Here is a 21849-nt window from a genome sequence, read left to right as displayed (position 1 = left end):
GCAGGGGGCATGGTGGTGGAATAAATTTTACGTTCCGTGCTAATGCCCTATAGGCCATTCATGGAATTCGTTGGCCAACCGACCAACCAGCTGCCGTTTCGTGCATTCTTGACAGATCAATGGTGGTGCGTATGAATGAATCAAGCGGTGGCTGAGATCCACCGATCCAGATAAGAGGATATCTCGCTAAGGCCAAACCCCGCCACCGAAAAGCATAAGTGTGTTCTAGCGGAAGGAGGCGGCTAATCGGGCGGCTAATCTAGCTGATTGCCGTGACTGCATCTGTTAAGCTGCACGATTTATAGGTGGAATTAAATGTTATGAATGTAAATAACGTCGACAAAAAAACACACACGCACACACTGCGATGCACGGCGTGCAAAAATCCGGCATGCCCCGCCGAAGGGCATAAGAAGCTCGTGTCCCACGTGTGGGAACGGGTTTTGGTGGGCACGCACGCGCCGTAAGATTTTCCCGCGCAAACAGCTTCCCAACCCCCGGTCGGTATCGATTGCATCGTAGCCTTGACTCATTACCATGCGATCGGACGCCACGGCGGGAGTTGGGGCGATTCGTTGCCGTGCTCAGTTGCTAGGGTTCGAGTGACTTCGCCGGTGGTGCGCAACGGAACGCTCCCGGACACTTTGGTTTCTAGCGTAGAGCGCGCGAGGCTCGCGAACCAAAAACCCACAGTGTGTCGGTTCAGTTCATAAGTCCGTGTTATGATTGGTATAATTGGATTTGCACGTCAAGTTTCCGATTACGCGTGCTGCCCGAAGCTCCGATCGAACCGATGCGCTTTGCTGCTTTCGGTTGGCTCGGTGCGTTTTGTGGCCACCGTTGGTGCAGTACAAAGTTGGACGTGGCCCTGTAACAGCCTGGTCCATCGATTTTACTACCGCACCATTACCATCGAACAGCATCTCCGGAAGGATATCCCGGGAGTGTGGATCACGCTAAAGCAGTGGGTGATACGTTCAAGAAATAGTCGGTGACCCACACAAAGTGTAAAACATTCCTACTAATAGTGACAGCGTTGATTGTTCGTTGCAACGCCAGCTAAAACATGTGACAAAGTGCTTGTGCATTGCATATTTACTCGAGACCTGCGGCACTAGGATTGCTTTCAACAGGTCGCTTCGTCAGACTGGGGATTTTTAAGGGAACTGATGATCACCTTCTCAGCGGTGGGTGAAAACGTGAAGTGGGAAAGTTTTTAGAACGCGTTACGCATAGACAAACTTGGGGGATTTTCGTGCCAGTTGGAGGGATTTTTCGCCTGTTTGAACCACGAGACAGTGACAGTGTGTTCTGTGCAGAATTAGCCACGTGCCAGTGCGAACAACCGGTTCTATCCTGTGAGCCAGTGGATCGTTGCTGCAAAAAGCTTCTAGTTTCAGATTAGTGCACAAGCCTTTCTCATACACGCGGTAGAACAATTGGAAGCCGGTGCCGCCATCAAGCACAAAACCAGTGGTGTTTTTGCCCCATTCGCACTAATTAAATAATCACCGTTGGTGAACCCGCGTCGGTGAAGTAGGCGTCGGGGCGCTTTTTCGTTCCCGTAACAACGACAAAGTGGGGGGGTTTTCTTCAAAAAGGCACAGTAGGCGAAGCGACAGAAGCCCACGCCGAAAGACAAGGCATCCTTGTTAGGGGGGGGGGGGCACACATTCAACCGTTCAACCGACGGAGCAGTATTAGTAGCCGATAAGAGCACGTTTTCCGGCGCACCGGAAAAGCCGCGCCTACGCATTTGTGTACACAGTTTTTCGTGAGTGGTGGAATTTTGTGAGGTGTGGAAGCTGAAAAATAAGAGCGCCAAACAGCATGAACGGTAACAGAGGTAACGGTTCGGCGAAGCCGGCATTAGAACCGACGATGGAGATGAAGGACGAAGAGGACGATGCCGAGATTCAGGAGAGTGAAAAAATGTTATCCGACGTAAGTAACTGCATATGGGAGGAAATGAAACAATTGCAAGGATAGTGAGCGTAAAAGCGGGATAGTTTGTCCACTTTCAACAAGTGTACAAACAACACTCAAAGGAAGATTAAAAGTATCTTCACTTTTAAGGCCACACTGCCGAGCGAAAGCCCACTTCGGTTTGGCATGTAACTGGTTCTGGATTCGCGCGCATTTTCGAAGAGAAACGGTCATTTCCCGCTTAAGGGTGTCCGGACCGGGTTTTTCGATCGATGTTTCATCGCCGAGCGGTGGCCTTTTCCTGTGATCTGCCGAAGCTTTCCGCATTTAGCCGGGAATCATTTTATTTGCGCGTATTCCTCGTGCGGCGTCCATTTATGCGTACATCTCAATGCGGACCGTGTCCCGTGAGCGGAAACCAGAAATGGCCAAACAATTGTGCCACTTGGGGCGGCTGGTTAAGCGAAAGCTGCCCGCAGAAGGAGATAAATGCATGCGGCGAATGCTAATTGAATAATGTTGTAAGGAAGTGTCGAGGCGGCTCTTTAACCAAGCGACATGATGACGATGGTTGGGATCGGTATATGTGTTATGCTTCGGACAAGGCATTATGATTGCAAAGTAGACGATGGGGTTGAAAATGCCTTACTTTACAAGTGATTTTCCCCCTTTGTTTTACATTTTTGTTAATGTGAAATGTAAGATTTTGGAAACCTGTTTTGAAACGATTCCATGTGCTGTTAAGGATGTCTTTACTTTGAACTATTCTTTGCAGTGCGATCATTGCATGGATATATTCAACTAAAAAAATATAATCTTTCTCTATAAAATGGTGCTTCTATCCAACCCACAAAAACGTCTTCTTAAAGTGGCGCTTCTGTTTAATCCTTGCATGACTCCCTTTCCAAGCTTTCACATAGATAAAGACATCCTTGAAAGGATCTCATATTCTTGTAAACATATACCTCGATCGTAGCACGTTTTACAGAGTATTATAAACTTGCTTCTTGAAAATCTCCTTCCAAATCATCATCTTAAATGGGTCTTCTCTTTAACCCTTGCATACAATGTTTAAAAAAGCGTTACTTAAACAAAAACATCCTTGAAAGCGTTCCATTTGTCTTCAAATACACACCCAGATCGTTGCGTGTTACGCGGAGTATTTAAACTGGCTTCCTCAAAGGCAGCTCTAAACTAGGTCGTTAGGATGTAATTGACGTCCTTCTTTGCGTTGCACATGCAACCGCCAATTTTAAACGAACGCAAATCCAATATAGACAATCCATGTGTCAATGTTGCGTATTTCCCGTCAATCAACACGCCACGGTAGCGAACGGGAATCCATCCCGTCCCGGTGGCTCATCGAGCTTAGGTGAGGATAAACGCGCAGTTTCCGTGGGTACCCCCATCGTGGAAAAAAAACTACGTCACTGCCATATTGCCACGCGCTTGTTATATAATAAAGTGGCAGAATGTAAAATAAACCCCCAAGCGAAAGAGGGTTTTGTGGGGGAGTTTCAGCGCTAAAAGAGTGCCAGGTGCAAATGGCGGCTAATCCGTTTACCAAAGTCAATTACAAACGTTCACGCTCGAGTGCTCCTTCGCATTGTTCCGTTCCGTTGCGTGGGCGTGTGTGTGTGTTTTTTTTGTACCACAGCTCTTTGGGTCAAAAGTGCCCACAATTATGGGCTTAAGCATTGTTGGGAAATATCGTGTAAAATGATCGTGTATCGTCTTTTTTTTTTTTCGCTTCACCGCGTCACAGGAACCATTCGATCTGGACGAACTGTTGCCGGTGATCGGAGAATTCGGACGTTACCAGAAGCTGCTGCTCTGGTTGATCTGTCTGCCGGCTTGCATCCCGTGCGGGTTTTGTGCCTTCAATCAGCTCTTCATGACGGATGTACCCGAACAGTACTGGTGCCGGGTGCCGGAACTAGCCAACTTCACCGTCGAGGAACGCAAACTGTACGCGATACCGATCGTGGAGGTAAGAACCAACCGTCGATCGATCGTGCCACTCTAGTTGCTAATGCTAACGTGAAACCCCCCATTTCCTACAGCACGACGGTGTGGAAAGCTACAGCAAGTGTTCCCGGTATGCAGTGGACTGGAAGGAGATTCTTAACTTCAGCGACGAAGCGACGGAACCATTCGCACCGAACAGCTCGTGGCCGACAGAACCCTGCCTCGATGGGTGGGAGTACAACACGACCGTGGTGCAGTCATCAATAGTGATCGATGTGAGTAGATCGAATGAGTACTCTCGTAAAAAACGAAAAAAAAAAAGAAACCACAGGGCAGAGATATGCAAATGGGGATGCAAATTTCATCAGAACTCGAACCACGCGCGTGTGTGTTTTCCGAGTAAAATCCCGATAAATAAAACCCCCTCGATCTCTTTTTTCTCGGACAGTTCAATCTGGTGTGCGATTACGACATCTATCCGACGCTTGGTTTGGTTGCACTCAACACGGGTGGCCCGGTCGGGGTGTATCTGTTTGGGTTGCTAAACGATCGTGCCGGACGCCGGATATCGTACTTCTCCTGCCTGGCAACACTGCTCGCTGGAAGCTTTATCACGGCGGCCAGCACGGGCTTCTGGATGTGGGCTTTTAGCCGAGTGATCGTCGGTCTAACGATCCCTGCCGTGTATCAGATCCCGTTCATTATAGCGCTGGAATTGGTGGGTCCAAACTATCGATCGTTCGTCACCGTAATGACGTGCACGTTCTACACGTTCGGGATTATGATGCTGGCCGGTGTCACGTACCTCATCCGGGATTGGGTCGAGTTGACGCTCTACACGTCCGTGCCGTTTCTGCTCTACTTCCTGTATCTGCTCGTGATGCCCGAATCACCCCGCTGGCTGCTTATGAAGGGTAAGCTCGAGCAAGCCCTGCTGATCCTCGAAAAGATGGCACACGTCAACGGGAAACAGCTACCGGAAAGCTTCCGCAAGCGACTGCAACAGCGCGTCCTGGCCGAGAAGAACCGCACGACGAAGCGCTGTGAACCGACGATCGGTGCGTTCGATCTGTGCAAAACACCCAACATGAGACTGAAGACGATACTGATCACGCTCAATTGGTTCGCCAACGAGACGGTGTACCTAGGGTTAAGCTATTACGGGCCGTCTCTTGGGGAGAACCAGTACCTGAGCTTCTTCCTGTCGTCGTTGGTGGAGATCCCAAGCTACATCATCTGCTGGATCATCATGGATCGTTGGGGTCGTCGATGGCCGATGTGTTTGCTCATGATCCTAAGGTGAGTCGTATGCCGGCCTTTACTCTATTTTCAAACGGTGAAATTGAGACGTTTTCCATGTCCATTTCCAGCGGTATCAGTTGCATCGTAACCGTGGTTCTGTCCGAAAACGCTGTCACCGAGACGCTCATCTTGTACCTGCTGTCAAAGTCGATGATTTCGGCTTCCTTTCTCATCATCTACCCGTTCGCAGGCGAGCTTTATCCGACGCAGGTCCGTGGCGTTGGAATTGGCACGTCCAGCTACATCGGTGGCCTGGGACTGATCGTCATCCCGTTCATTACGTATCTGGTAAGCTTGTGACTCTCAGTCTAACCCTCCCCCTGTGAGCATCGTCATGATCAGCGGCCTTAATGTCTTCCCAGGGCAAAGACAACCTCCGATTGCCACTCGTCATCATGGGATGCGTTTCGGTGCTCGGTGGTTTCACGGGTCTACGGTTACCGGAAACGTTACACCACCGGCTACCACAAACGCTCGAAGAAGGCGAACTGTTCGGGCAGGATTGGACCATCGACGAGTGCTTCCGGTGTATGCCGAGCAAAAAGTCACCGACCAGCTCGTACGAGAACCTATCGCACGATCCCTCCGACACCGCGCTCGAGCTAAACGCGGCCATTCCGATCAACTCCGGTGCGTTTGCCACCGGTTCCGGTTCCTGTTCGACGGAACGGACACCACTCGAGCTCGCCCGGATACGCCGGCAGTCGATGAAACGGCTCGTACGTCAGGCCAGCACAATGGACACACAGAAAACCCGCGATGGGGCCATGCAGCTGACGTACTGGTTTTAAGACGCACGAACGCCCTGGCACCGGTTCGAGGGATTTTCTGTTTTTGTGATATATGACTGCACATCCGGACTCCGTGTACTCCCTCCCTCCGAAAAAAAAAGCATAAAGCATAAACACCGTGGATGTATTTTTTGTATTAACAATAAAGAAATACGTATATGTATATTTTTCGAGAATTTCTCATTCATGGGATTTGTGTCCTGCTGCTGGCTCTTCCCTTTCTTTCACCTGGAGACCCTTCCGGTGAAGGGGGGCTGTTCTTTTTTTTTTTTGCACGCACTGTACGTGAACGAATGTTGTTTGCATCGCTACAGGTTCTGGTTTCTTAAGGGATTATGCGTGGGTGTGCTCTGGTTGTCGATTATTTTACGTTTTCTTGTTATAGTGGAGCGGAAAGTCTCGGTTCTAAGTTTGCTGTATTTGCTCACCACGCTATACATAAAGAAGTTTTCTGTTTGGGCCGCGGGGATGGGATTCCATTTACACCCATTGTAATATCTGTAAAATCGCCCGTTTGCGGCGTTTTACAGGCGTTTGCATGGACGAGAGTTTTGATTATTGACGTAACAGTTCATTTACTGGCTTGCGATGTAATGTAAGTTTGTCTACCGGGATGGGGAGCGAGCGTATATTGTACGTGATCGATCGCCGGTTTAAGTGTCGTTTTTTTTGTGTGTGCAGAATGCACGCTACGGGTTTTTTTTGCCGCCTAAATCTGACAGTTACATTGAGTATAATTCGCCCCTCATTATCTGCATTCCGTTTTCCCGCACTGCACTCGGTTTCACATTCAATTATCGCTGGTCTATTATGTTTAAATAGTGATTTGCATTTAGTCTGCAAAACGGTGTCATTTTGTAAAGTAAAACTTACGCGCTAGCTATCTAAAAAGGTATAATCGTTTCGTTTTGTTTCCGCTTCATTTTTTTGTTCTATCTCTCTTTCTTTTTCTCTCTTCCATCGCCTACTCTGGTTTGTGTGTTTTTATGAAGAAAGCTCCCTTCCATTCGCCTAATTCACACTGTACTGTAACACGGCCATATATGCTGCTTAAAACGGTCTCGTCCTGTGTACGTGTATGCTTTTTTTTGTGTGTTTCTAACCATTTACTTGCTAGCGATTACTGTATTGGGGTGTAGAATTCATTTCAACTCTCTCTCTCTCTCTTCAGCTTGGGGGTTTCACGGAACAGGACATTAGTTTGCTATCTGCCATGCCCGGCGGGTCATCCATCGGTTGGAGGATATGTTTCGAAATCGTTTATTTTGTTACTGCTGTGTTGTTGCTTTCATTTTTCTCCTTCCTCGCAAAATCTCCCCACTTTCGCTACTACACTAATAGGATAATGTGGGTTGCGGAATCGTGTTCCTACATTCGATCGCACCACGCGCGCACGGTGGATCGCGGGTTCCTATGTTCGAGTTTGTACTAAAGAAAAAGAAACCAAACGCTAAACTATCTAATAAGTTACTAAGCAACCCCTGCGAAACGGAAAGGTAGGTTCAGTGCAACATCGACACATTCACACACATACACACGCGCGCGCGCGCTATGGTTAAAGGGGTGTGATACGGAAGGATAAAACACACGCAATTGATTCGTGAAAAATCGTACGTTTTACGGGCTGGGAGGGAGGTGGTTTATAAAAAAGCAAGGAGAAGGAGTTATGCGCTGAATATCTCCCCCGGGGGTTGGTTTGCAGCTGTAACTTTTCCATCGAATACGAGCTCACTAGTGAGGACGGATGTGTGCTGGTTCTGGTTATGTTTCTCCGTTCAACCGGACTCTCGTTTGCTAATATATGCGTTGTGAAAAAATGGAATCGATGAAAATCGAGGAAAAAATCGCTCCTATAAAAGTGTTTGTTTCAACATTCATCTGTTAAAATAGCTCAAACGGGCACAAACATGCCACCCTATATCTCCATCTATCTAACCTGTGAGGTATTACAGCGAAGGCGATTAACATTGTATTCGATGACAAAAGGCATTACGAGATGAAGAGATGAAGGTATAATCGTGCGGGCGTTTTCAGTTTCCATTTGCCATTTGATTTTTAACTCACACAAACACACACACACGTACGCACACACACACAAAACAAAAATCCGAATGCATTCCGATGGCGGTAAATTTTGCGCGAGAAGGAAAAGGGATTCCCTTTTAAGATTTCTATCAATAATATCACAAGAGGTGCCAAAACGAGTCCGGGAAATTTTTTTTCTTGCCATGATTAAATGTGTAATGATATCGTTGTGTGATCGAGATTCGATACCGCTTTTTGTTTTTCCTGCCTGTGCGGATGCCAATGCGCCTCGGTCGAATTTGATTCGAAACCGGTCAGCCAGCTTAAGGCATTAATATCCACGTTGGGTGTATACGCATCGCTAAGCCGACAATTTTGGTTCCCTTTTTTTTGTATGTAATTTGCTTTTTTTGTCTTCTCCTCGTTTTGCATGCCCACGCCAGTTGCTTCAACCGAACGTAGCGGGTACGCTGATGATGCGTTTACGTTTAAATAGATCCGAAACGACTTCCAAACGCGTCCTAAGTAGTAGCCGATAAAAGGAACATCCAAATGTGTGCTCTACAGCAAGGTAAGTATAGCTGATCCTTACGGGGTAGTCTTTACGTTTTCGTATGTTGTCTTTCGTGTGTGTGTGTGGGTGTGGGTGAGTGTGTGTACGACACACATCGGTGTCATGTTTTTACATTGGTTTTGGTTTAACTACAAGGCATTCGAATTTTCAATTTGTTTAACATTCTTGTTGTTCCATTTGCTTAGCTTACGTTGTACTCATTCCTTGCACGCCTTTCCGTGTGTGTGTTTTGTTCTTCTTCTTCTTCTTCTTCCTCAATATATATGTATATTTTACTTCGTCTAATTTAAAACGGTTTTCCCTGTCTCAATTTTGTTCGTAAGCTATGCGTGCGTGCGGTAAGACACGTGATCCGACCGAGTTTTGTATCGCCGAATTCGCCCGAACGCGCGCACATAAATCGTACTATTCGATTTTGCTTGTTTCCTTGATCTCTTTTTTTTCTTCTTCTTTTGTTTTTGTTTCGCTTAGTCAGGACAGAACAATTAAATGGCACTTTTAGGTTTGTATATAATTCGTTTCATGCGTACGGGGCGTTCTGTTCTGTTTCGCTCTCGATCTCAAGAAATGCATTCAAACAAACCGTCCGCAAACTAAATCCACCGTGGATCGGAAAAAAGGTCGCTAAAGGACGGTTGAAGTAGTCGAAGGCAAAAACTGTGCTTTTTGGTTGCTAAGGCGCTCTTGCAGCCGGACACTTGCGTGCACTTGCGTGTTCAAAATTGTGTTGGTCCTTGCAGGTGACGAGGCACGAGTGAACTGGGGAACTATTTGTTTAAGCTACCGGATACGAGAGCGGTCGGGAGATGATTACGGAGGTGCGTGATAAAAGTGCAATCTGGTGGTACGCTAATATGGGGCAGAGGAGGGCAAAATCTCACCTAAAACCGGAAGTGGGGGTGCGTTGCTTAAGTACGACTGGCGTAGGAGTAGTTGCGCACTTCCGCACTTCTAGGACTATCGCTTGTGCAAATCGCATCGCCGTCTGATCGTGTAAAAGTAAACCTAAACGTAAACCGCTAACTAAACAAAAACAAAACGAGTATTTACATCTTAGCACTGCTAAACAATTATCACTAGGAATAGTTAAAAAAAAAAACACAAAAACTCAATATCGACACGATTTAACAAATGTTCGGGTGGTGCGGGGTAAACGAGGGAAGAAAAAGATTACTCTATGAAACATCTATATGTATATACGTACACAAATTGTGAAGAAAAATTATCATCAATAACAACGTAAAATTCAATGGCAAGCTCTGGTAACGTAATTATTGTTATAGCGAACAAAGACGGATACAAATCATGTAAAAAAAAAAGTACACACTCTCAAACACATGTTGGACGAATGAAATGGACGCGCATTTACGTAGCTGATTTGTGCAAGCTTATAGACCTTCGAAAGAACCCCTTAACCGATGTGGAGTAGCTGAAACATGATGTGCATCGGGATACTATTTTAGTGTCGTTTCGTAACAGAACCAAACGCGACTGAGATTGGGACAGCGTTTCGAATAGCGTCTGTATTTTGCTAGCTCTAAGATTCGTAAAATGTGTTTTTTGTTTGTTTCCGTTTCTGTTTTCCGCGGAAGGGCTTGTTTTGTGCACGGTTGTTAAGCCTATTGTACGTTACACCGAAAGGACGAACGAGCAGGGCGCGCTTTGCGGGTCAATATACACACATACAATATGCACCCAGCACCCGAGAGCCTCCGTCGGGTTGCTTGGGCCTGGTGGTGGTAGTATTCATTTTCTCTTTACAATTAAAATTATCAGACTAGCATAAAAGTATCGCAATTATGTTCTCAAGGTTACGTTTCTTCTTGTCTCCCGACTTGCTCGCTGGCTTGCTTTGTTGGGTTTGTTTCTGTGGTTGGCTTCGTTTTCCTTTCCATGGCCTACTACTGTACGTGCGCGATCACCTTGCACAGCAGCTGTAGCTGTGATGTGATCAATTCTGATGGGACAACATTCTGGCGCGACTCGAGATTTCGCCCCACCAGCAGTGGGAAAACGCACTCGGGGATTAATGTATGCACGCTGTTGTAAACAGGCGAGCGGCCACATCCTTTTCGGACGTGGAGTTCGAAGAAAAAAAAAGAGCCCCCTCTGACCCGATCGTGGCGTAAAGGTGATCGAAAATTGATTTATTTTCGTCACTCTTCGGCCTCGCGTTGTCGATAATGGTGAAACAAAAAATAAACCTTCCAACTTTCGCTGCTTGCTCCCTGGGCTGGGCTGGGAGCCTCCCTTATCGGAGGGGTGTCTCTGGAGAATTCCGCTCGAAATGATATAAGAAAAAGAAATAAACAAAACGAAAGAAAAAAAATCTGCACGTATCCGAGCCGCCAAAGGAAAATACTGGTTGCGGTCAATAAATTATCTCGGCGTTTTGTTCGACCAACAGTCGCACAATCTACATTTATAATAACCACACGCACGATAATGACGCCTGGTTCGAGAGCTTCTCCTGGATCCGGTCCACCCGGAGCCCGCGCAAATGGGCCGTTGAAGCTAAAAGAGCAATATGTATAAATATATAAAATATATTTAAACTGGAAACCACCCGAAAACGCGCCACCGACCTCGCCGTCTGGCGTCGCGAAAGCTCTGATCTGATGCATAATTCATGGATTCCGTCGGCTCGCATCCCGGTGGCACAAACCAACCCATTGCCACTGGCCAGTGCATGCAATTTTCGAACGCACCGGCAAATAAGGCGCACAGAGGCCCTCCTGGGCCGAGCGGTACCCGCGCTTAGGTGAAAATCGAAAAGCCCATCAATGTAATCGCACTTTAATTGCAATTCATTTAAAACAATCAAGTGCCAAAGTGCCGACCCACGGGTTTCTTGCACTGCAGACAACAACAACAAAAAAAAACCCACACTCAAACCGCGGTTCGTTGTGATAAACGGAATTAAAAATGATGAAAAATCGTCCCATAAATCATCCCCCCTGATCGGGTGGCAGCGGTCAGGCCCAGCGGGTTGTCAAACGCGTTTCGCTCAGAAAGCCATCTCTCAGTTTGGAACAGTTCGGCGGATGGGCCCATGGGAAGACCACAAGACGCAAGCGAGGGCAAGCGAGGCAGAAAGAAAAACGTAAAAATTACAAACAAAAATCCACCTCCTCCTTCATTCCCATTTGCGCTCGCGCTGGGGGTGGGTTTGTTTTCTTTTGCATTTGAATTTTCCGCGCTTCGTTAGATCTTCATTACCTACGCGAGCTTCGCAACATACACACACGCGCTCGCATACAAACAATTACACAATGTCGTCTTAATGGCTTAACTCACACACGCACACACACACACACACACACGCAGACGTACACACACACACACACACAAGTAGTACAAGTAACTATCGTTTGTGGTTTCTTTTCTTGATTTTTTTGTTTGCTTTGTTTGTATGTTTGTAAGTATTATCCTAACACGCAGGGACGCAGAGAACAGCGAACATGTTGAAGTCCTGCTTTTAGAAGGGCAGGCTGGCGAGAAACATGTTCTCGATGAGTGGCGGTGCGGGCACGAGATCCTCCAGCTTGAGATAGAATATCCGCTGCAGCCCCTGGACGCTGAGCGATCGCAGCTCGGGCAGTTTGCCGAGCAGCCGGCTAAAGTAGTGCGGTTTGCGTTGCGCCTCCGAGTTGTACGTGACGTGATCCCGCAGGCTGCTGATGATCTTCATCTGCAGCTGTTCGACCTTCTTCGGTTCCCGCAAACCGTGCCGTTCTGTGGAGAAGAGCATAGTGCAGAGCGTTAATCGGAATAGCATAACGGAAGGAAGCGGCATTTTTTTCAACACCAATCGATGGTGGTTATGAGCAAAAATGTAGTCGCTCACGAAACGACGCTTGAAACGAGCATGGGAACAGGTTTTTCCGGGTGATTATTAATTATTTCGTCACGGTGGTAATTAATTTCGCGCTAATAGATCGCTAACAAGAGCTTTCGATCGTGGCGGGGCGTTTATACGGGCTGCTTCGATACTTCAAAGGAGAAAGCGCTCGTTTATACGACTCACTTCGGTACTTTCGGTAGAAGGGATAAAGCACACATACAACTATGGGCTAAAAGGACACACACGAGACTTACCGGTGACAAGCGTGAGCGCACACAAGCAGGCAAAGGCCGAAATGTCGATCTGCATCGCGTGCAGGCTCTTGCTGAACTCGAGGATCGCATTCAGCCAATCCCCAAACGATCGCTGACACTGGTGGCGATGCAGCACGACGCCATTGCAGAACGTCATCTTGGTATCATCACTCCGGGCGCGATAAGACAACCGCAACACGAACAACTCCAGCGAAGCCGACTGAAACAGCAGCTCCTGATCGTCGGCACTGAGCTCGCTGTACCCCGGCAGCTTGTCCGCGAAGTGCTTGATCACGTCGACCGAGGTTGTGAGCAGGTTGTAGAACTGCTGCACCTTCTCCGCCTCGGTGATGATCGGTTCGGTTTGACCCGGTTCGCGGTACTGCCCATAATCGAGACTCGCCAGATCCGGTGTAGTGTCCACGTGCGCTCGCACCAGCGCCGTGATCATCGACACAGGCGGACTCGGTGGTGACTCCTGCGGAGACTTGGGTTTTGAGGGCAACCGACCACGTCGACCCTTAAGCGAGTCCGTGCGGACGACCTCCTTCACCATACCGACGGCGAGACACTTCTGAAAGCGACAGAACTGGCACCGGTTTCGTCGGCGTTTATCCACCGGGCAGGCTTTATCCGCGAGGCACACGTACTTCGAGCCCTTCTGGACGGTGCGTTTGAAGAAACCCTTGCATCCTTCGCACGTACGCACACCATAATGCTGACAGGCGGCTGTGTCGCCACACACGGCACACAACTGCGACGGGCTCTGGGAGCTTTGTGCTGGTGATGCCCTGGCCAAGTTTGCTCCCGGAGTTGCGACAACACCTGCGTTGGCTGCTGCTGCTGCTGCTGCTGCGGCCGCAACCTCGTTGTTGTTGACCGTGTTCGGGTTGTTGTTGTTCATGTAACCGGGCGAACTGCTGGCTGAGCTTGAAGCACTCGGCAACCCGGCGTACTTGTTGTAGATCGCGATCCGTGGTGGTTTGGGACTTTCACTGCTGGACGTCGATTCTGAGCGTTGGATCGGCAACGACGATCGTCGATGGCACGTCGTAGTAACGTGCAGTTCAGCTACCGTCGGGAATGGCGGCAATGAGTACGTATCCTGCGTACCAACTTGTCCACCGTAGTTCTGTGAATTGGGGGCGAAAACAAAAAATAAGGATCTTCATCAATCTCGTTGGGGTTCTCGCTTTCGTTGGATGCTTACCGCGGGGTGTTGTTCGTACGAGGGTGAGTAAAAGCTTCCACCCGAACCAGCACCACCTCCTCCACCACCACCACCACCACCTCCACCACCGGCACCAGGTCCTGTGGGGTTGTTGTACTGCGTAATGCCACCTGCACCCGTTCCCGTCGGTCCACCACCGGTAGGTCCTCCACCGAACTCGTAGTGCGCTTGGTGTCCTAAAGCCGGTCCAAGCACTCCCACACCACCACCTACACCCACTGGCCCTCCGGCATGGTGGTGATGGTGATGATGCGGATGATGGTGTCCGTGTCCATGCCCGTACACGGCACCGTGGTGTGCGTAAGCCGCAGTTACGGCCTGATGATGATGCGGTGAACCCGCCATCTTGAAGCAATCGTCGTCCATCTTGAGCCCGTAGCTAGCCAGCTGGTTGTACTTGATGGGGTACGTGTCCTGGAAGCTGGGCAGCAGCGAACTGGCCGCCGATGGACCGGTAGGTGGCGTGGGCCGACCCGCGGGTTGCGGCACCAACGCTTGCGGAAGTCTCGCGCTGCTGGCCAACACCGGATCGGAGCTGGAACGAAGCGTTAGCAGCCCGAGCTCTTCGGTGGAGGACGTCTCGAACAGAAGATCCGTGTCGGGTGGTTCGGTGGTTGGAGCTCGTGTGGAAGGACCCGCACTGAACGGGCTTGGGAGTTCCTCTTTGTAGCTCGCTTTCAACAACGCCGATGGGATGCTGTCACTCGAACCACCGAATGCGGATGGGTTGTCCTCGAGCCCGACAAGCGTATCGCTGGAGCTGTTGGAATGTTGCGTTTGATCTGCCAGGTACGGCTCGGTGGCGATCGCTTCCGCTGGTGTAGGTGGTTGGGTGGCACTGAACAGCTCCACAAACTTATCGAGTGGGTGAGCTGGGGGATGATGTGGATCGTGCGGATGCGGCTGGGAATGTCCTAGCGGTGGGTGATGTTGAGCGTGCGGTTGCTCCTGCTGCTGGTGGTGTTGCTGCTGCTGCTGTTGATGCGGCAGATGCGAATGGAAGGACTGCTCCGGATGTTGATGGCTCTGCGATTGTGACAGCAGGTAATCAAATGAAGAAACGGAACTAAAGGATGACGCCTGTTTCCGCGAGCATCGGGTTGTCGTTTTCCACGCGAGAGAGAGAAAGAGAGAGCGAGCGAAAACGAGAAAGCACAAAATGGGGTGTTAATGGATGATGAGAGAGAGAGAGAAAAAGCAACTTGGAAGCAACATTCGCGAACGCGTTTCGACATGGCGCCCGAGGTTTTCCACTCCAGTCAGCGTGAGTTTTCCCAAACGGCTTCGTTGCCGTGGAAACCGCGCGTTTCAACGCAAGAGGCGTGGCTTTGTTACTACGAAGCGCAATCGCCGTTTCGCACCACAGTTTCGCTCGAGTGTATCCGTTTCGCATCACAGCAACCCTTGTCTTGGCCCTAGGGGTGAGTCGAATTCCTCGGTCATTGCCGCTGATGGCGTACTCAACCCCGTACAGTTTTCCGGTCGGCTGGACTGCCGTCGAACGCTACGGCCATTTGCGGGCGCTTGAATTTTCGTTTTTCACATCCTCCATCGTAAAACAACAAAAAAAAAACCGGCCACGCTCGATGGCCGTGCTCGCTGTTGCCTGGAGGAAAATTGCCGCGTCGACATTTTGCCGCCCCGTTCCGGCTCGTTGCGTTTTTTCGCGAGCGAGTGCCGCTCGGAAATACCAAAAGTCAAAAGCCCCGTTTGATTGGACGAGCGAACGGATTGGGATTGTTCCGTTTTTAGCGCTTCCGCGCCAAGGATAACCGCTCGTTCCTGGTGGGTTATGAAAAATGCAATCCCTTCGCCAAAAAGCAGCCAGCCAGCGGTAAATTATTCACTCGTGGTGTGGTGGTGTGTCTGCGAATTCTGCCAGCCGGAAAAACGGAATGAGGAAACTCATTCCCTCTTGCGTGTGGAAAGTAATTTGAAGTTCGCAATTTTCCGCTCCTGATGCGAGTCGATTTGGTGGAAGGGTTTAATTGAATCACGCCAACGCGCACCGGGTTATGCTCATTCGTAATTAATATGCAATTTATTTGCCTTCACAAAATACCCGGCCGACCACGTTCGTTATTAACTCAACTGGGATCGAAAAACATATTTCGACCATCACAACCGATTTTCCATGCCTTCCGGGACAATGTAGCGAGACGATAGCAATCAATCATCGAAAAAAAAACCCAATCAATTGACGAATCCCGGTCGCTCGGTGACCCAATTATCCCCGACCGGAAGTTATCCCTATCCACCCGGTGGGGCGCATTTCTGATCGATGGGAAGTCGAGTATCCACGGGGAAAGCGTTTCCCATGATTCGCCGCACCGATATTTGATCACCCACGCAATTTTAAGTGCCCCCAACCCATTCGCTCGGCACAAGCTAACGTGGAAATTGATCTTCTTCGATTAAAATTTGTGCGCCATCATCGGGCATTCTTTTTTTTGCTTCTCCAGCTGTGTGTTGCTGCTTCCCTTCGAGATGGGAATCGCAAGCCGCGGAAAGCCAACCAACGGCTCGTAAAAGTCGCAGCTAGCGCATCTTCCGGATTTTCGATCGATCGGCACGAGCGATGAGCTTTCACTTTTGCCATTCCCTGGTGGCAACCATCGTTCGTATCACATTTCCGATTGACCGGCGATTTGGACCGGCACCGGATGAGTCATTCGCGGGCGATAGTACGCGTGGTGTCGGCGTGCTCCCGGATTCCCGGCGTGCTTGGTTTGCATAAAAATGCACCATAAAACCGATTGTGCAGTTCTCACGCTGCCGTTGCTTTTCCACCCGTCGGACCGAGGATCCATGGGACGTGATCGCGATCGCGAAGGCTTATCGGCGGGAACGTATCGAACGACAATGAGCGGGAAAAATCAAACCCCGCTACATTGTGAGGGAAGCGAATAGAACGAAAGCGCGATGTTGGTCGGGAAAAAGGGCCAGCCGGCCTGCCATTGATGCGCCAGACGATCGATGGCACTGGGAAGAACTTTCGCGTTCGAATACCCCACGCGGGCTTATCTGATTGTATTAAATTTGAATCGCGTGACAATCGCAGAAAAGCCACCCGTCGGTGAGCCATCTGTGCGCGGTATCGAGGGCATCCCGGAGCACTATTGAAATGGCCAAAGGCAAGGGGAGATAAATAACAACAAAAAAAAGACAATCCTCTCGGTCCCTTACTCGCTCGCTGCCAGCGGGTGGGCTAACGATGCAGCTCGAATATCGGTGACGGAGCGCCCCATCGAGGGTCGGATCGTGCCCGTTAGGGGGAAAAACGACAACCGGCCGTGTGGTTGTGCAAAATAGGGAAAATCATCCGCGCTGGTGTGTTTTGTTTTCGGGTCTCAAAAATTCAACCACCACGGGAAGATGATGTTTATTTAAATTTCGCCATTCGCCACGCGGAGAAAGCCAAATGACGAGCGTCGGGAAAGGCGATGAGTCGTTGCGTCACGATGGGATCCTGTTCCTGTGGCCACGGGTCTTGGTGGAAACCGGAAAACGTTGCCACAAAAAAACTGGACCCATATCTCAGCCGACACGGCTATTTAGATGGACAGGCTTAAGGAGGAGTTTGCACTCATCGGTGTGAGATATTTGCATTGAGATTTTTTGTTGTTTTATCAAAAACACGCCCGTGCTATCTATATGGCTCGCTTTGCAGAGGTTTGATATGCAAAAGGCGAACACAAAAAAAAAATGTGCGTTCCCTCACGGGTGGGAAAAAAAAGGCGCGCCACGAAAAAGGGGTGCATTCAGGCGAGCAAAAATTGCCCAATACTGCATCGTCGGGATCAAACACCGTAGCAGCATCGCAGATCGTATCGGTATCTCTCACCTGACGGTTCCACAAACGGGTTCCTCAGCAGCTAGAGCAGCCAAGTGAGCAAGCAAACCCACGGTGTGGCGAAGAACCGACACGATGAAGTCAGCCAACCCGGAACGGTCTCCCAGCGGGATGCCGAACTCCGCGCGAAAAGGGGAATGAATCTCAAATTGAAAGCGAACACAAAGTTATGAACTTTACGGTCGCATCTGCTGCGATACGAGCTGTTTAGGCGTATCGAACACGGCTATTAAGCACCGAAAGGATGTGCTCGGTCGCAGAACGGCTCCGGTGCGGGACGTTGCGCTTGATTAGATGCCCCTTTCGCAGGAGATTGCGATCGAGATTATGATGTTAAGAATTTATCACCTCCGGATTGGGATTGGTGATATATTTTCGACGGATCTCGAGTGTTTACAAGTCCCGCTACTCGACGAATTAAAGTCACGCGATATCGTGAATTGTATCAATCATGCTTCACACTCAAGGGCGCCAGAAGAAAAGAAAAAAACACTCAAAAAACCCTTCGGTGGTGTCAAAAGGACGCTTCCAATCAGAAAGGACAGATCCCCTGGTGTGATAACGCCTTGCCCTCGTGGACACGTGAAACAATCCGTCACACGAGGAAAAACGAAAAGGGAACGGCTAGTGGCGTGATCGCGTTCGAACTTCTGCTGCCGCTTTTGCTGCTTACGATCGCCACAAAAGACCGTGTCGTGAAGGAAAACATGCTCACAGCGACACGGTGAGGTCCTGGTTCCCGTTCGCTCCCGTCGCGACACGACCCGGAGAAAGCTGTCGAATTCGTGATTTATTGAACGGTTTTGGTACGGGCACCCAGGGCGTCGTTTCGTGCGAGAGAAGGAAAAATAGGCGACGTTTCTACAGCAACTCCCTTGGCCATATCCTTTTGTTCAGATCGTTCGTCATAATCGGCGTCATTATCGCGATCATTACGGATGTGCGCACACACTGGCACACGGGCGTATCGGTGATTTGCGATCTTAAAAAATGGCACCCAACCGGAGGGTTCACCTGTCACGGTGTGTTGCTAGCTTCTGGCTTTCTGCTCAAGACCTGCCTGCTGGTGTGTCGTGAAATGTAGCCAATTTCGAACCCACCACAGCGAGTAGATCGCACGGCCACTCGCGGCGATGGTGGCACTGACAGATTATGACGGGATAACCGATCACTACGGCCAGCACCGGTCGAGGGTGACAGTTTTAGCTGCGCGATTAAAAAGCTTCAGGATGCGCCGGCATCGTCTTATCGCAGCTGCACGATCGCGAAAGGGATCGCCCTCCGGTGGCGCAGGAAGTTGTTTAATAACTTAAGCGAACAGGGAGGCACTCATGCCTGCGCGATGGCGATAATCTGTCGATACATCTGGCGATAGGCGCGTTTATTAAGTGTTTCGCTGGTTTCGCTCTACAGAATTCCAGGCCACCGGTGTTTGGGTCGAGTGAAAGAGGTCTTATCGTGATTCTTTCACACACTCCAGCAGGGTGAGTGAGTGTTTTGTTGTTTGCAGATTTTTTGTAAGTTTTTTTTTGCTGCTTTTTTGCCTTTTTGAAAAATGATGAACCTGCGGTTGGTGAAATATTGATTTTTCATCGAGGAACCCCATTGAGGTTGGGAAATTATCGCCACCTTTCACGGCCTACCTGATGAGCTACCCGAAACGCAGTAGCCTTAGATTAATGATGCCGTTGCATTTAATCATTGCTTAGCATTTGTTTGGCAGTCATTGGATGGTTTCGTGTTATGAAACCGACCAAAAATGCCTTTTAATTTAGCTCAAACCATTTAGCGGTCTGCTCGGATAGGATTTAGCCAAGATAACTCCTCAAGCGTGTTAAAAAGACACCAATCAACTTTTCCGCCTGACCCCATTTGGTTGCCACCTTAATCAGGATAAATTGCACCTCCCCAATGATAACAATGCATGCTCGTCCTTCTACTCACCTGAGGCTGCAGCAGTAACATGCTGGGCGCTGAGCTGGGGCCGCTGCTGCTGCTGCTGCTGCTACTATCGGCAATTGCCGGTTTGCGCAGGTTGTCGTTCGAATGGCCACTGGCACCGGAACCGGAACCGGGACCACTGCGACCGGACGTCAGGGAACTCCTGTCGATCGTCAGACTCGCAGACTGCGACACTGACGATGGATCTACGGATGCGACCGCCGATGGGACCGGTGAGGTTGCCACTCGCGATAGCAAATGGGGAGCACCTGGTAGAGAGGCGTAAAAGACAAACAAAACGATCGCTGATCAGTAAGCGCTAACAAAATTGCGTAGAGCACGTGTGTACGGCATTTAAGTGACTCCCTTCAGACGAGACTAACCATAAGTGCGTAGCATCGTAACCATCCTACGAGCAACTCAACGATCTTTCACGACAGCTTCTACAACACCCCCAAAATGACGATCGCGATCGTCAAAGCACTGTGCACTATGGAACCAAAAACCAGCATCAACACAAACGACACACAGCTTATCGCTCGCACATGTGTATGTGTGTCGGTGTGTGTGTGTGCGTGGTCCTGAGCGATCCTTTTAACGCCGCCAAGCGACCAGTCAGTTTGAATGGCTCGTTAGATTAGAGAGCGGACATTACCGCGGGTGACTTCAACGTGCCGCTCGTGTGCCTCACACTTCGAAGTGTCGTCGCGGGAAGCGATTATGGAGATTGTCGATTTTCGCCCCGCTGTTAGACGGCCCCGTTGGGCTTATCGCAAATCTCCATATTAGCGGTGGCGGTGATGAAGGCGCGAAGTAAATGCACCCACGCGTGTAAAACGACGAACCTTGCGAACCGCGCGATCGCAGATCAACCGAGAAGACACAACCGGCTAACGAAAGCAACGAAACAAAAAAAAAAAACCAAAAAATCACTCACATTTTCACGATCAATCTCGACACCATCGAGCGGTCTGTTTTAGTAGCTTTTAATCGGGGGGTGGGTGGGTGGTTGCCTTTTGTGAGGGTGAGTTTTTATTTGGCGTTCTGTTTGTTTTTTCGAGCTGCCACCTGGCCTGTTGGCTTGGGAGGACGGATCGCGAGTGAAACGCATCCACTCGGAGGTGGACTTTTTTGGGACTCGCAGCCGAAAGAAGGCACGCGTTTTTTGGTCGCCAATCGTCTGCCTTACGATCCGCTCACGCGCACTTTCGCTTTTGAGACGTGGTCGGTCTCTTTTCGACCGATAGAATGCGCTTGCGTCGAGCCAGCACGAGGTTGGTGTGATTTTATTTTCCCACTTTGCATGCACCCGTGCGAGTGGAAAAGGAAAAACCACCGCGTGAAAAGGGGCGTGTTTGCACGGGTGCCATATCCTTTTGGTGGCGGGATTTTCCGCACCTCGTAAGCAAGTGTGCTTCGTGTCGATATCACCGAACGCGGTCGGGACAATCCCGCGGGACCATAAAAACCGGTGATATTTAGCGAGTTCATTATCGAACAGCGGGATACGCGAATGCAAATGAGCAGCGGCGTCGGAAGCGCGATAACAGAAGGTGCGAAAAATGAACGGAATTGTTAAATTGAGCATTGCGAAAAGTGTTTTGCTTTGGTGTTCAGCGTCTGCGCCTTATCGGACGATCGGACGATGAAAAGAGTAATGTTGCTGCTTGATTTATGGGCTGGATGGGTTCTGCCACTCGCATTGGGGCAGCCCTTTTTAATTACTCCCTGGCAAAGGACTCTTCATTGATGGGCAGATGGTGGCGTGAAGATGATTCGATGTGGTGTGTTTTTTCGATGTTTTACACGACACGCGTGGGTTATGGAAACAAAAAGCCAGCTCGGGCATTATTTTGGGCGCTTAATTGCGTTTCAGTTCGGTGGTGATTCGAAACCATTCCATTCCCTTGCAGCCGGCTCAGCTCATGTTTTGTCAGTCATTTCGCCTGTGGCTACTCTAATATCGCCAGCAAAACCTTTGAACCCTCGCGAGATAACGCATTTCGAGCTGGTGTACGCAATCGACCAATCGAAACACGAACATGTCCGATGCGAAACGTGCGGGTTCCATGGGAAATGCGGCCCTGCCACCCGGTCGCATTTCGCAGCCACCGGCGCAACATAACGCGCCCTACGCAAC

General features: G+C 49.6%; 2 protein-coding genes across 2 annotated transcripts in view; one reads left to right on the top strand and one right to left on the bottom strand.

Moving 5' to 3' along the window:
- The first annotated feature begins 1837 nt into the window (after nucleotides 1–1837).
- On the top strand, nucleotides 1838–6133 carry LOC128722575 (carcinine transporter). The gene is made up of 6 exons (XM_053816248.1): nucleotides 1838–1944; nucleotides 3692–3942; nucleotides 4007–4169; nucleotides 4343–5193; nucleotides 5265–5484; nucleotides 5559–6133. Exons 1-6 carry the CDS (start codon nucleotides 1882–1884, stop codon nucleotides 5985–5987), a joined length of 1977 nt encoding a protein of 658 aa, XP_053672223.1. The 5' UTR covers nucleotides 1838–1881; the 3' UTR covers nucleotides 5988–6133.
- A 5931-nt stretch (nucleotides 6134–12064) lies between these two features.
- Nucleotides 12065–21849, bottom strand: part of LOC128722618 (probable nuclear hormone receptor HR38) — an 87761-nt gene continuing 77976 nt past the window's right edge. The window contains exons 2-5 of the mRNA XM_053816292.1: nucleotides 19713–19978; nucleotides 13895–14995; nucleotides 12685–13816; nucleotides 12065–12321 (exon numbers count right to left, since the gene is read on the bottom strand). Coding sequence (XP_053672267.1) covers nucleotides 12065–12321; nucleotides 12685–13816; nucleotides 13895–14995; nucleotides 19713–19978 — 2756 coding nt within the window. The remainder of the gene's footprint in view (nucleotides 12322–12684; nucleotides 13817–13894; nucleotides 14996–19712; nucleotides 19979–21849) is intronic.

Source organism: Anopheles nili, chromosome 3, assembly GCF_943737925.1.
Source record: "Anopheles nili chromosome 3, idAnoNiliSN_F5_01, whole genome shotgun sequence".
Lineage (NCBI taxonomy): Eukaryota > Metazoa > Arthropoda > Insecta > Diptera > Culicidae > Anopheles > Anopheles nili.
This window is presented reverse-complemented; position numbering and strand designations above follow the sequence as displayed.